Below are 15394 nucleotides of genomic sequence, written 5' to 3' on the forward strand. Positions count from 1 at the left end.
TTGCAACTACTAAATTAGGTTGGCATGGAAACTGTCTGATTTGATGAGGTAGTTTATAAAAAGATGAGCGCTAATGATGAACTATTTTAGTAGCTTTCATTTAGGTAAAAGTCAGTGTTTGAGGAGTGAATTCCTTTTCTGTGAAGGAATGACAGCATAAGCTTTGAGTTAAAATAGTATATGTAATCTTCTTGTGTATGTACCTGTGAAGAATATTAGGGGGCTTGTGTTCTCAAAGCATTTGGAAGATTTATGAAAATATGTAATTATAAAGTACCTTTTATATGTGCTGAGTAAGCTGGTTCTGTTTTCAATCCTACAGACTTTCTTCTCTCTTGGCTAAAGAAGGATTGAACCTGAATGTGCAGCAAGTCATTGTTAACTCTTGCTGTGAACCGCTGTCCTTGTGCAGTGCAAGGCAAAACAGCCAGGCAAAGTCTCTTCTGACAAACATCAGCAACTTGACACACCAGTGTGCCTGCCGCTGCCTGCCAGATGTTGAAATACCTATTCAGAGTTCTGCAGTGACCTCTGAGGATATCTCCACTCAGGCCTCATCCTCTCTGAATGACTTGAGCCAGCACACACTGACTGCCTCCTCCCTGGACTTCCTGAAGTCTCAGTCGAAACTAATGGCTACAGTGGCATGTCTAAGTGCATCTAATATACAGAAAATTCACAAATCAAGTTTGTCTTGGATGGAATTTCGGGGCAAACGGGAGGTGCCCTTAGGCTTGGAACAGATTTCCAGGGAGTGTGAGGCATTATTGAAGGAGTTCCCAATATTGGAACGATTTCTTCTTGCTATGTTTGACCCACTTCGGAATCAAGAGGAAGGTAGCAGTTTGGCTGCTGTCTTCTCTGGCAAGGCATACATGTCTCTGGTTCTCCTAGGATTGCATTCCACCACAGCTGTTAAAGTGCTAACGGGAGTCTTTGAAAAAGCTCTTGCGGCAAAGGATTGGGACAGAGCTCTGAAGGTCTTGGATCTGTACTGTCAGGATGTGGAGGAAGTGGTCAGTGTGAAGGATGCTGTGCTGAGTTGTGCAGCTGCTGAAGGTAAGAAGGATTAAGTCAGGCTTTTTCCCTCTTTTTTTCCTTGATCCTTTTTTTTTTTTTTTTTTTTTTTTTTAATAAAGCATGCAGCCTGCATCAAAACATAGAAACTAAAGTAGTGGTCCTTGAGCAAATCCAGAGATGGAAATAGATAATTTTCCTTTCTTCATCCTGAATTTGCTTTCTCTGATGGTGTTGTTTCTGTTTCACAAATGTGCAAATCATGACCAATTTAGTACAAGAGAACTGGAATGCATCTGTTGTATTATTTTTATGTGAAGAGCTGAATACATCAGGACACAATAATCATTGTACTGTTAATGGAACATCTCTTACAGCAATGTCATTGTTATTCATGGATGATGTGGTCTGTGAAAGATGCCTTTTGGAGTCTGAATAGTAAGTACATAGTGCTAACTTTGGATGCTTCCCAAAAATTTGATGCTTGGGCTGGCACTTTATTAAAAAAAATTTTCAGCCCTATCAGTGTTTCTTTTGTTGATGTGATCCAGCAAGGATATGGATATTTTTTATTTTCCGAATTACAGAAACTGAATTTCAAATTAGTGTTTTGTTTCCTCCACAGATAAGGATGGTTGGCAATACTTGTTCCCTGTAAAAAATGCAGTGTTGAGAAGTAGACTGGCCCTGCGCTGTCTGGACAAGTGGCCCCTTGATGCCTGTTTGGAAATTCTAGCTTACTGCATTTCTGATCTGGGCATACCTCATGAACTAAAAGCCAATCTGCAGAGCAGGAAAAAAGAACTTCAGGTTTATGAAAAGGTAAAAAGTCATTCTTCAAGTAACCAGTGAGATGAAATAGGCAGCAGGAAGCAAATATTGCTTGCCCACTGAGAAGCTCTAGCCCTTGTTTCTTTTTTGGTCATGAGAGCTTTTCAAGTCTTTTATCCAAAACAGTTCATGTGAAGTACTGTAGTATCCAGTTAACACTCAGCTTCCATCCTTCACAACTTTCCCACTCGCCTATTAGCATTCTGGTCTGCAAACATGTTTAGATATAAACATTTTTGTGAGTCTGATTGTTTTGCAAAGTTTTTTTCTATTCTATGCAAATTCTAGAGCCTCTGGAAGCTTTCCATGGCAGTTAATAATTTTAGAAGTTTGAGAAATGCAGATGGTGTACAAGACTAGTGGTCCAAGGAGCAAGTTTGTATAGCAGTCAGTTCTTCTAACTGCAGCGTAGTGCAGATACCCTTAAGTCAGACAGGCTGACCTGGAGTTCAGCACAGACTGAAAAGCCAAACAGCAAAATGAGGAGCCATCCCTGCTGAGTTCTGCCTGGTGGGAGTTCTGCTAACTGACAGCTCCGTTGTCTATGTGTTAGTGCCAGCAATGTCTGTAGTAAATGTTTACTTTTACATCCATAATTATTGCCATCTCATCTTTCAGAAACCTTCCCTTATAAATGTGCTTTGTAGACTCACATCTGTGAAAACGGTGGAGTGTTTTTTTGGGTGCAAGGGCATTACATCATCCCTGAAAAGGGCTAAACGTGGTCTCCTTTCCGACTTTTTTTTTTTTTTTTCCTATGAAGCAGCTCTTGTTGTGATCAGCTCAGCTGTTTTCTTAGGCTATTGATTGCCATAAATTGAAATTCTATAGTTTGTGCTACTCTATATTAACTTTTTCAGATTCTGAATGTGCAAAATGAACTGTTGTGGAATGACTGGCAGGATCTGAAAAAAGCCTGTACTGATGACCCCCAGGCTGTCATGAATATCATTCTGAAAGCAAAGGTTAGACATCATCATGTGAATTTTGTTGAATTAGAATGCATTAAACTTCAAGTAAATAAATTCATTGAAATAGCATCTTAAAACAATGATCAGTGGAGATTACCGTGGGAGGAAGAATTCCTTTACTCAGCTCTGTGCTACAGAAACAAATAGAGATCTGTGTTTAATATCAGGATTTACATGTAATTAGTAATTCTTAAGTTTTAGCTCAAATTCTTACTGTGAGTATAACCAGTCCTTTTCTTTTACAATTTTGAAGATTTTAAAATAGCATAACTTTGGTCATAATGCAGATTTGATTATTAGGGAAATGCTAATATTGTAAATCTGGCTGGCTTTAAGTGTCTTTCTGAAAACTAGTTTGTTTACTAGTTACTACTTGTTTACTTACTGTAAGGTAAACAAGGTATCTTAGATGCAGGCTGTGACTGATTAAATTGACTATCATCTTCCCTTGTAATGTAATTTTTTTTTTTTTTAATTTGGGAGGGGAGTCTAAGCTACAGAATCTCTTGATCAGAACTTTGTGAGAAATAACTGTATCGGGGAGGGTAGAGTTTTTCCTTTTGTTTTTACTTTTTTAAAAAATTCTTTAGGATTATGAATTGTGTGAGGAATGGGGACACTTGTATCCTGTCCCAAGAGAAGACTTGATCAACCTTCACCGTGAGCACCTTCTCCACTTACTGGAGATGGGAGACATGGAAAAGGCATTGCAGGTAATATCAAGACGTTCTCAGCCTCATATCCACAGATCAAACAAGATGACAGCTGTTTTGCCTACCTTCACTGTGTGTGTTTTCATGGTCTTTTTGGTTCCACCCTCAAAAGATGTTATTTGCTTAGATAAGATTTTAGGATCCTAGCTCTCCCCTGTTCTGCTTAAGTAAAAATCCAGCTTGGCAATTTAGTTCTTGGACCTAATAGCATAAATATCACTTACATGCAAATACAAGGCTCCTTTCATTTGAAAAATCATAATGAAGCATGTCAGTACTGCTTAAGCAGAAGAATCAGAAGTGAAACTAATAACATGAATCAGTCAGCTGTGCTTTAGTGCCCAGATTAGTGGTGTAAACATTTTTGGTTTTAATAATGGTGGAGCTGTCACTTGGAGAGTGAATTAATTTGCTGTCTGGAACACTGTAGGTTGTGAGGGTCCCAGGATGAGGGAAGAGATGAATATGACTCCATGTTCTTAGAAGCTGATTTATTATATTATGATATGATATTAAAATAAATGCTATGCTAAAGCTATACTATAGAAAGATAAAGGATACATCAGAAGGCTGGAAAAGAATGAATAATAAAAACCCGTGACTCCTCAGAGAGTCACTCACTGCTGGCTTTGATTGGTCATTAAGTAAAAACAGTTCAAATGGAACCAATCAAAGATGCACCTGTTGAAAAACAACCTCCAGACCACATTCCAAAACAGCAAACACAGGAAAAGAGAATCAGATAATTATTGGTTACATTTTTCTCTGAGGCTTCTCAACTTCCCAGGAGAAGAAATCCTGGCGGAGGGATTTTTCAGAAAATGTCACGGTGGCAGTAGGGTAATAAACTGTCATGGACAGAAGGCTGCCTTCCAGGAATGTTGTAGAGTTTCACTGTGTTTTGTTTGGTTTTGTAGCTTTTACAAAGAATCGAAGACCCCGGTGTTTGCCTTGCTATCAGTGAGCAGTCCCTGGACCAGCATCCAAACTTGGCAGCCTCTCACTTCTTGGCTGATTACCTCACAGCTCACTTCTATGCCAGTCTGACAACAGCACGCCGGAATGAAATCCAGGCACTCTATATAGGATCCAAGGTCAGTAAAACCCCTGCCTTGAGGGATAAACAGCAATAAATAACTGTGTAAATAATTTTGTCATGCATAGTATTTTCATAATATAAAAAGCCTGTAGGTGTTACCAGAGCATTTGCACCGCACCAGGTCTAAGATCCTGAGTCTCAGGATCCAAAGGAAAGTTAGAGATGGCTTAAAGCTTCTCTTTCCTTTCTCCATTTTTGCAGTTCCTTAGTATGAACAAAGCAGTCTTGGGTTTGAGCTGTGGGGAGTGGAGGAACACACAGGCTGAAAGAGGATAGGGTGGAATAAAATAAAATTGTGGAGTTTATCAGAAAAGTTGCTATCTTTGTCCCAAGTGGAGAAGGAAGTATTCTTAACTTACTCTCTGTATCAGTGACGCCAGGTGTCCTATGTATGCCCACCCTTATGGTGGTTTTTTGACTTCATGTTTCTCCCAAGTGCCTTCCAGAGGTGGAGACTACCGCTCCTCTTTGTGGATGGCCACTGCCTTTACGGAAATCACACAGGTTCTGTGCTCAGCCTGGGAACAGATGCATTAATCAGCAGATAACCTTAGATGAATGCATTCCATGTAAACAAAATGCAGTGCTTTTGGTAATGTCTGTTTCAGTGCAGGACTGTAAGCAGCAGCTTGCTCCAGTGTGTGCCACAACAGTACTTTGCTGGGCTGCCTGTTTGTTTACTTGTTCCTTCTGAAGATATGACTTAGTTTGAAAAGCATCCATATTAACTGTCCATCTAGAGGAGAATTGCTCTTATTTTCTCCTCTTAACATTTCCTCAAATGAGAGAAGGATAATGATTGGGTTAATATGCTTTTTATGTGCTGTACTCTGCTACAACATACTTGTCACAGGGTCACAGGTTTCACTCTTCCATAGTCTCTGAAATAAGGCAGGGTTTTAGAGAATGGAAAGTGGAAGCTAAGTGATTCTGCAAATCCTCTCAGTAATTCTGTAACAGAACTAGGAATTGGTCTGAGAAGTCCCGCCCCCTATTTTTGACCTCCACCTGTCATTCCATTCTCTGCATAAGGTATTGCTCTAGTTTCTTGTCTTTAATCTCACAGAAACACATATTTAAAAGTGTATAATTTTATGATACATTTTTTTTCTTGTGTCTCAGGTGCTGCTGACTCTGCCTGAACTTTCCCGTGTTAACTACTTCCACCTCTCCTCAAGGCCACTGCTCATGCTGGAGCAGCTCCTCATGAATATGAAGGTGGACTGGGTAGCTGTAGCTGTGCAGACACTGCACCAGCTCTTAGCTGGGCAGGAAATTGGTATTACTGTAGAAGACATTGACAGTTTGCTTTCCAAGTATGCAGAAAAAGCTCTCAAGTTCCCTTTCACATTAAAGGAAAAGAGATCAGGTAACTGTCTGTCAGAATGCTGTTTTTCATTTGGGAAAGCAGGGCCAAAATCTTCCAAGAATAATTTCAGCAATTATAAGATTTTTTAGATGTGTGCCTACAGTCTCCCACTAGCCCAGAACGTGTTCTTAAAATCTTTGCCTTTCTTGTAAATAGATGTTTTCAAGGATCAACAGCTCCAAAAGTTCCTCAGACTTTTCTTTATTGTTCTTTATTGAGGTTTCTTTTCTTGTGTAATACTGATTAGTTCTATTTTACCCCTGTTTAGTTCAAAGTCACTTACAACTTAAGCACTTCCAAAACCTGCAGCCAACTACATCTGCCCTCAAGTAGAATGGGGATTTAGTCTTCTGTAGTATTTCCTCCTACCTGAGTTCTATTCCTTTTTCATATAGAAAGCTTCTAGACTCATAGTTCTGTTTAACAGTCTTGTTGGGGTTCTCCTCTCTGGCTTGTCAATCCCTTCACCTACAAGTAGGTGTACTACATACTTCCTACATGTTGTCTTTGAGTCTCATGCACTTGGCTTCTTTTAAGGTTTTAGAACTGGAACAGCAGAGGGTGCTGCAGATCCATTCCAATGCTTTTGTGTCACTGTATTAAATACACATGGGGTTCTGTCCCTATCTATGTCTATTTATATCTGCTGATATGGTACTAATTTGCATTATGCCAGTTTCCAAGTGTTGGCTTCATTTTGTGATTTAAAGATGCACCGCTTGCTAACATAAAAGCATCAGACTTAACTATCTCTTCTTGCCAAATGGTCTATAATTTTGCAAGCATGCATGTTCCTTCCACTGCAATGTGAAGCATTTAATATTTGCCATGAGCATCTTGTATTAATCAATTGTTTTCACATCTCTGCTGCATTGTTCCTATAGCTGTCTTTACTCCCTTGCTTTGATAAGGATCCGTTTCTTTGTTTTTTAGGTAATTGAATTTTATACAATTTTCCATTAATTGCTGTGGACTAATTTACATGCAAAACATAGCCTTGTTTTGTGCTGACCTTCTTACATACTCCTGTGAATGGATTCCTCTAATCTTCTTGAAAACAGGTAGATGTCTTGACCAGTATTGTCCTTTGATTTTTTTCCTCCTCTTTCCTCTCTTTGTCCTAGATTCTCTGATACGTATTCAAGAAAGTCTCAATCAGGTATTGGAGTGTGAAGCATTGTCTAAATCAGGATCATCAGAACTATCTCCTGTCAGCTTTACTGGTAAGGTTAAGACCTTGGTGCCTCTTGGGGTTTAACCTCAGCAGCAACAACAGCTGCTTGATCATTCCCCCACCAGCCCTTTCACAGCTGGGATGTAGAGGAGATTTGGAAAAGGGTACAACTTGTGGGTTGAGGTAAGGACAGTTGATTAACTGAAATAAAGTAAAATACAGTAATGATAATGATGAAAACAGAGATAAGAAAAGTAGAGAAGAAGAACAAAACCCAAGAAAAACAAATGCTGTATAATACAATTGCTTACCACCTGCTGACCGGTGCCCAACCCATTCTCCAGTGTGGATCAACCCCTGCCAGCCATTTTCTCCCAGTTCATTCCCTGGGTATGCCATTCTATAGTCCTTGAAGTTTTTGTTTCCTAGGATTGCTGTTGTGACCTGAGGAAAATAGCACAGCTTGTATTGTCTGAGAGGCTAAACTCACTGTCCTCAGACACAAGAAAATGGAAAAGAAGTAATTTAAGCCAGAACAACTGAAGAATATTTGTAGCTAAGAAACAACCAGAAACTCTTCTGCAGGTTCTATTCAGCAGCTCGTGCAAGAGATGCACAGTCTGTGTGTGCTCTCAGGAAAAGACTAACAGAATATTCTCAGACCTCCAAGGGTGATGATTCTTAGCAAGTAATGGGTCTGGACTAGAGCTGCAGAATGATATCCTGATCTACAGTTTAGGGTGTCTGAACTATTTCCTGCTTCTGTATCCTGAAATGAAGATTCTTCTTGCTTACATCAAGTGGACAGCAGTGTTTTGGATTGGGCTGTGTAGCTCTTCAGTTTTTACTTATAGTGGTCAGTCTAGTATCTCTGTCCTGTTAAAAAGCTTGAATGCACGGTCCTTTAATGTTTGTTTGAAATCTGGTATCTACTTGAATGAGAATGAGTTAGCTTTAGTGAAATGGTAATTTTTGTTCTTCTTTAGTTTAGTATGCATGTACACAGAAGGTGGCTTGCAGGGCTGCAGGGATATGTTGAACTTTTTAATTAACCTGTTGTGTAACTGACTCACATCATATAAGCTAAAAGCCTATCTAATACTGTAAACTTCATTCAATGAGTATTTCATTGCTGGGGTCGAAGATGCCAAAGGCCACACTTAAATTCCTGCCTCTGTGAACTGATTTCCCCACAGTGGATTGAAAAGGTGACCAGAATGGGGAGGACTAGGCTGTAGATAGCTATGCCACATCTCCCCTGAGGTAACAAAGGAAACTCCCAGTCTTCAGGAATGTCAACACTGGGTACGCTTAAGATTCTATTTTATCTTGTATTACTTTTTGGTATCCAATGACCAAAATGTGGTATTTTTTTTGTCCTCCTCCAAGTCTCTGCTTGTTATACAAGAAGAGATGTTGACACATTGTCTTATATCTCTGTAATTGTTGTGGAAAAGGTCTCTTAATAAGTACATTCTGTTGCTTGTCAGCACTGAAGTACTGTAAGTTTACAGTCTTAGTTTAAAGCGTATATATTCCTTATACAATGTTACTCTGCCATGCCTAGCTGAAAGATAATGATAGTGGTCATCTTGTGAGGCAGAAAGATCTTACAGCCTCATTGAGTCTGTAGTGTTTTCTGGTACTTGAGACTCTATTAAACAGCTTAAATCCCATTCCATATTTTTCTTGGCCTGGCTCATTTTCAGGTGTAACCATATCTGCAAGTCCCAGAGACAGAAGTCTGCCTCAGAACTTGTTTCCTCAAGAATTTGTGCCTCCTGAGAAGCCGCCACCCAAGCAGCAGTGGATACCTGATGACACTGAAACGATATGTATGGTTTGCAAAACTGAACGCTTTACTATGGTAAGGAGCAAAAATGAAGTACAGACATTCCTAGAACTACGACCTTAATATGATCACTACCTCATAGTCTGTTTCCTGAAAGACCTGAGCTACTTCAGCAGGTTTGTCTGCATCACCACGGGCCCAACAAGACTGCTAGTCCTTTGGTATTTAACCTTTGGTTTCTATTTAGAGGGGTCAAGGAGACTGGCAACAGTTAGCTCCTTGCAGAGTTCTGTGAAGTGATAGAGCCTAAAGAGGAAATCTGGTCATCAGAGAGAAGACAATTATGGGATCTCAAAGTGTTTAACAACAGCAGTATTAATATTCCAAAAGGCTGCCTAGTTGACTCTGCTGGCAAGAAATAACATGATCACTGTATGATTCAGACTATGAGTGTAGAAAATTAAATCTTTGCTGTTGGTTACACTTTTCTAAAAATGATTGTTTCACAGAGTACTTGAGAACTGCATGGGTGCTTTGAGAACATTAATTTTTGGTTTTGCAGGTGTGCTGGCAATTTATCTTCTGCTGCTTAGAAACAGTACTGTTTTCTCAAAAGTATCTGCTGCTTTTGAATTTGGAAACTTCTACAATGGCATCAGGAAAAACAGTCTAGAGCTTTTAACTTTTCCAGGACATGATCTAATTAGCTTTGTGATCAAAACTGGGATAATTTAAGTAATAGAAAGCCCAAGGCTGCTCCAAACACGTTTTAAATACTGGCCTCTGGGTTTGGGGTTTGATTTTTTTTTCCTTTGCTATGCTTTTTTCAAAAAGGAATTTTAACAGGGAGAATCAATCACTGTATAATTCTGAAAATAATTATGCTGCATGGTGTTTCCTCTCTTCAAATGGAGTAAGTTTACTCACAAGTAGAAAGAGACACTGGAGGGGACTTCAGTAAATTCTCTTTGTGGCTCATCCATGACCTCTCGTGCTCAGTTTAACAGGCGCCATCACTGCAGGCGCTGTGGCAGGCTGGTGTGCAGCTCTTGCTCCACCAAGAAAATGGAAATAGAAGCTTGCAGAGAAAATTTGTCTCGTGTGTGTGATCAATGCTATAGCTACTACAACAGAGAAAACGTGCCTGGCTTGGTGCAAGACACAAGCACGTAAGTCCTTCTGTCCTAGTTTTCCTCAATTTTCAGCAGAGTGCATGAATGGAATGAGAGAGACATAAGCATTTGGATTTATCTGGATAATGTAACATCAGCCATTTGGCCTCCAACTGTTGGGATTTTCAGGTTTGGTAGGTGTGGCAATGTTCCTTATGCCTCACTTCACTTTTCACATTGGAAAGAACATTAGAGGGCCAGGCAACAAATTCTTTAATTCTTTGAGTATCAATAATTCTTTAAGCATCAATTAATCACTAACCTAAGAATTGAATGGTTTGATGCAAAGTATAGCACAAATTGCCGCAGTGTGACAAAGTTCCTTGCAATATACTCAACTTCTGGATTAATATTGCATGTTGACTAGCTCTGTTGAACATATCAGTGTTTTAGTTATTCCATAATCCCTCAATTATGGCTCCCTGAACCCTTGGGAATTAAAAAGCAAGTTTCTGATTAAATAGGCTTTGAAACTGCCTTTTATAAAAGGGACAGCTGTGATGACAGATTTTCATTATGTGGTTGCTTTCAGCTGAGAATTGGACTGAAATTCGTTGTGTGTACACAGGCTAGCTGGTGAAAAGTGCAGCTGAAAAGAGTTTTATTTTACTCTCTCTGACCTTGAGCAGACTTGACAGGGTCACAGAGAATAAGATTTACCCTTTCCAGCCATGTTTTCATTTCCTCTTTTCCTATCGAGCCTGAAGAGAGCAGTACCTACTATGGCAGTATCAGCAGGCTTCCCAGGAAAAGAGCAATTCTGTGCAGCTCTGAAGAGGAGCCTGTGAAAAAACAAGCAGTCACTTGCAGCTCAGCAGTTTGTGTCAGAATGGTTGCTTACATTGCCAGATTAGGCCAGCAGCACTCAACACTGTGCTTGAATGCCACCTGCCAGGTTTTAATTAATTGTCTACTTTTTTTATATTTGCCCTGTTTGTATATCAAACCCAACTAAATCTTAAGGATAGTGAGTTGGATAGCAAAGACTTAATTTTAGTTCTGACATGTCCTGATACTGGGCTGTTCTTGTTCTCAGTGTCTGCTTTTTTATGATGTGTGCAACGGTGCTGTTCCTACAGAAGGCCATAAGAGCTAATTACTTAGATAAAGATACAACAGTACAGAGGCAGAACCTTAGATTTCCAAGCAGAAGGGATTAGAGGCAGGGCAGTGTGTTGAAAAGGACAGGTAGGGATAGCTGTTTGGGTTTTTACTTCTGAGGGGGGTAGCCATATTGATGTCTGCTTTAAAACCATGTTCCCCCAATGTGCTGAAGTAGGTATGATGGTTCTTTCTGTCATTTTATTACAGCAGAAAAGAAGATCTGGATCAAGTGGAAGGTAAGGAATAGAGTAATGTCAAACCTCAGATTTTTAAAGTGCCTGATTAACAGTTAGATACTGGAAACTGATACACCTAGTTGCAGCTAAAGGGTGATCAAAACTTCAGTTACAAAATATCACTGATAGTTTTTGCATGTGCAGGCTGAAATTGAGCATTTCAAACTTCTGTGAATGGAAATTGAGATGTAGGAGAAAATCTGTGCCAATATTGAATGTGTTGGATGGGTGTTATAGAAAGAAACTGAAAAAGAGTTGGAGAATCCATTTTTCATTCTAGAAACAGTGAGAGGCAGTGGTGTGAGTAGGAATTAATTAGCTCACTACAGAGCAGTGCTGAGGGATCCTCTTTTTATAAACCATGACAGTAGAATTCTGAGTACCACTGCAGTGTGCTGTGGTGTTTTATACCCCCATGCTGCCAAGAAATAGCACAGGATGAGGCCCCTCTCATGGGTCTGGTTGTGTCTTGAGTTCCATCTCCTGTGTTGATTGTGTGAAAATAGTAATTGCATTTTGGTGCCTCAATTTCCAAATCTAATATCTTAAGCTTCAGGAATAATAGCAAAATTTAATTGACTTTTCTCTGCCATTTTTCCTCCTAAGGTATTTACTGGTTTTGGTGTTTTGGGTGATTGCAAAATTTTTCTACACTGATGTGAAATTCTGTCAGAACAAGACATAGTTAGTTTAAGTGCTTATCACAGTAGCATGAAACATGTTGCAAAATTTGCATTTGTGTAATAACAAAGCAAATAATATTTTTTGTTATTTGTTCCTTTTTAAAGTATGATGGGCTATTTGAGAATTATTTCCCGTGCTGTTGATGGAAATTTGCTTTACTGCTGCCTTTGTTTCAAGACTGAAACAGCTGAAATGTATCTTTTGTGTAGCATTGCTGCACATCACTGGACCTATGTGATCCATTCAATAAGAGTGGATAAGAACAATGTGAAAATCCTCAGATTAAAGAAGGAAAGAGTTCTATTTTGCTTTTCTAACTTATCTGGGGAGACTGTGAAGAAGGTTTTTCAAATATTTTCCAGCCTACTTTATTTGTGCCAATTCAGTTTCCAGTTCAACTTAGAAAAGTGCAGGGGTGTGTTGGGTTTTGGTTTGGTTCGGTTGCTTTGGATTTTTTCAAATTCACCCTACAGTTTTAGAGTCACTCAACACTCTAAAGGGGATGTGAACTCTAAATGAGTACATTTTGAAACTTTCTAAACTTTTTTTCCAGAGGAAGCTGATCAGGGAAAGAGTAGCAAATTGTCATTATTCTCCATTTCTTGGCATTGTGAGATTGGCCATTATTTCTTTGGAACCACAGTCACGAACATGAGCATCAGAGGGCTTGCACACTCTCAGCTACGCTCAGATGACATTATTTCATTTATAACTCTTCTGAGTTACAAGTTTCAAAACAAGTACTTCCTTATCTGGAGGAAAGAAAACTACTTTTCACAGAAATTATATTTCTTAAATCATTTGATCAGAACTCCAGTTTTCTGCAGTACTATTTTATAAGAAAATTTAACATTAGGAGTTAGGTCTTCTTAAAATCGTTTGGCCTAAAGCTCATGGACTCCATGGGCAAATCACCTGAATTTTGGAAAGAACATAGAGGTAGTTAAGTCAATTTATCCTTTCTTTTACAATTGTTTTTTATTTTCCCCTGGTAAAGCTGAAACCCACAGCTCTCATATTTCCAGTTCCTTCCTGCTCAGAAATATTTAATAAATTGCCTAAGGGGAGGATAAAGAGGGAAGGCTGCTGTGCTTGATGCCCAGTAGCTTAAGAGTTAAAAAATAATTTTAAAATACGTTACTGGAACCAGTTTTTGGTGTAAGTTTAGGTATGATGTGGCAGCCTGATGAGGGAAGGAAATGTTTCTGTGATGTGTGCTGGACATGTGATTCTGGCAGGAAATGGCACAGTAAGAGAACTATAGATGACTACTTTTTGAGAGAGAGCAATGTTCTGCATTACGTGTCCTTAGCAGGGTTTGTTGCTTCTTGTGCAGTGATTTTACCTGGTGTTTTCTTTTTTGCTGTAGAAACTTCTAATAATGAATATTCCACAGTGGTACGAATACCCAAGGCAACTGATCTTGAATGGATTTTTTCCCTGAATGAGGAGGAGAATGAAATTGTACGCAGAGAATTTTATTATGAGCAGGTAAGGTTGTGAGAGAGTGCAATATAAGCAGTTCACTGAAGAACTACCTCAATACCTATATTTTTTTGTCTTTCCTCAAATTGTCAGGCTCCCAGCTCTTCCTTGTGTATTGCCATCCTTAGCCTGCACAGTGACAGCATAGTGTGTGGCCACCAACTGATAGAACACTGCTGCAAGTTGTCCCAAGGGCTCACTAATCCTGAGGTGGATGCTGGACTCCTCATGGACATCATGAAACAATTGCTCTTCAGTGCTAAAATGATGTTTGTAAAAGCTGGAAGGAGCCAGGACCTAGCTCTCTGTGACAGGTGACTCTAATGTGATACTGATGAGGATATATTGTGGTACTGTCAAGAGCATTATCTTTTTTCATTGAGGAGTGGAGGTGGAAGGGTTACTTTGTGTTTGTACAGTTTAAATGAGAAGTTTATAATGCAGGAATAATGGAAAAGTTCAAATAGGAGAAGTTCAAGTAATATGACTAGTTAACAATTACTGAGAGAATTCTCTGACTAGGAAGAAATGATTCGCAAAGATGGGTACATATCTTACTTATGCTGTTGTGTATCTGCTTTCAATCTGTATTTTAATACAGTATTTTAAACCTGTGCTTCCTGAGAATGAACATTTTACACTTCTTCACGTTTTGTCCTACAGAGCTTGAGGTGGCAGGTGTCATGTATCAATTTCACATGCACTGTTTTGCTGGTGTCTTCAGTCAGCGTGTTACACTGAACACGGCAAAGAAATCCCAAACAATAACAATGCTCTGAAGGGGTAGTGTGATGGATAGAGAAACCTGATTAGAAACCACTGTCCTAAGAGTTGTCTTTGCATAAGGTTCTTTGATGTACAGTAATAGTGAAAGCGTATGTATTTGCTTCACCTCTAGCTACATCAGCAAAGTGGATGTGTTGAATATTTTGGTTGCTGCTGCCTACCGTCCAGTGCCATCTTTGGATCAGATCCTTCTCCCAGCAGCAGTAACAAGATTGAGAAATCAGCTTTTGGAAGCAGAGTACTATCAACTAGCTATAGAGGTAACACCGGCGGAGGGATGTCAGTGTTAATTCTTCTGTAGTGGCTGTTGTTTTCCTCCCTCCTGAATTCAGATGGATATGTTGTGTGAAATAGACAATATTTAAACAGTTACAAACTGAGATTGAGCTTCTAAACATAGAAGAAATAATTTTCTGGACACTGGAAAAAATTTCTGAGATGGAAAAGTCCTGCTGTGGAGCAGGCTGCAGAAGGGAAGGATAAGCAGCCTTGTTTCGTGGTACAGTTAATATTGGAATGGACTAACTGCAAGAAAGGCATTAAATGGGGGAATCTTGCTGCCAGTAGAAGAGCTGAGACAATCTTTGTGGCAGGACTTTATCTGAAGCTTAAATGTTAGATCCTATTTGTCTGTAATCTGACAGCAGACATTGGTAAGGCACCATTCCCAACCATTTACTTGGAAATCAGCAATGTTAGCAAATCTATACGTCAGAGCTCATCTCATGTGGTTTATCATCATCTAATCCTGCTCCCAGGATTTTGTAAGCCTGTCTTTTTCAGCATTGCACTTTGTTAAATACAGGATTATGATACTACAAATAGTATTAAGATTTGTTAAGCAGTAATAAACAGCAAGAATAGATGACCTATTTGAATAGAAATAGTTCTTGTTTGAAAGCAGCTAAAAGAGCTTTAGGTCTACTAAAGAAAATCAGGAGTAAATTTTATCAGAAATAAA

General features: G+C 39.2%; 1 protein-coding gene across 4 annotated transcripts in view; it reads left to right on the plus strand.

Moving 5' to 3' along the window:
• Positions 1 to 15394, plus strand: part of ZFYVE26 (zinc finger FYVE-type containing 26) — a 49092-nt gene that overhangs the window by 21957 nt on the left and 11741 nt on the right. For 3 of the 4 annotated variants that reach the window (XM_041460134.1, XM_041460135.1, XM_041460137.1), the window contains exons 20-32: positions 323 to 1059; positions 1643 to 1839; positions 2709 to 2813; positions 3410 to 3532; positions 4450 to 4626; positions 5754 to 6000; positions 7125 to 7223; positions 8884 to 9041; positions 9966 to 10135; positions 11450 to 11478; positions 13532 to 13653; positions 13741 to 13961; positions 14546 to 14693. In XM_041460134.1, coding sequence (XP_041316068.1) covers positions 323 to 1059; positions 1643 to 1839; positions 2709 to 2813; positions 3410 to 3532; positions 4450 to 4626; positions 5754 to 6000; positions 7125 to 7223; positions 8884 to 9041; positions 9966 to 10135; positions 11450 to 11478; positions 13532 to 13653; positions 13741 to 13961; positions 14546 to 14693 — 2533 coding nt within the window. The remainder of the gene's footprint in view (positions 1 to 322; positions 1060 to 1642; positions 1840 to 2708; positions 2814 to 3409; positions 3533 to 4449; positions 4627 to 5753; positions 6001 to 7124; positions 7224 to 8883; positions 9042 to 9965; positions 10136 to 11449; positions 11479 to 13531; positions 13654 to 13740; positions 13962 to 14545; positions 14694 to 15394) is intronic. The other variant, XM_041460136.1, reaches the window with a different exon arrangement.

The sequence above is a fragment of the Pyrgilauda ruficollis genome, unplaced genomic scaffold (genome assembly GCF_017590135.1).
Source record: "Pyrgilauda ruficollis isolate IOZ18807 unplaced genomic scaffold, ASM1759013v1 scaffold14, whole genome shotgun sequence".
NCBI classification, from domain to species: Eukaryota; Metazoa; Chordata; class Aves; order Passeriformes; family Passeridae; genus Pyrgilauda; species Pyrgilauda ruficollis.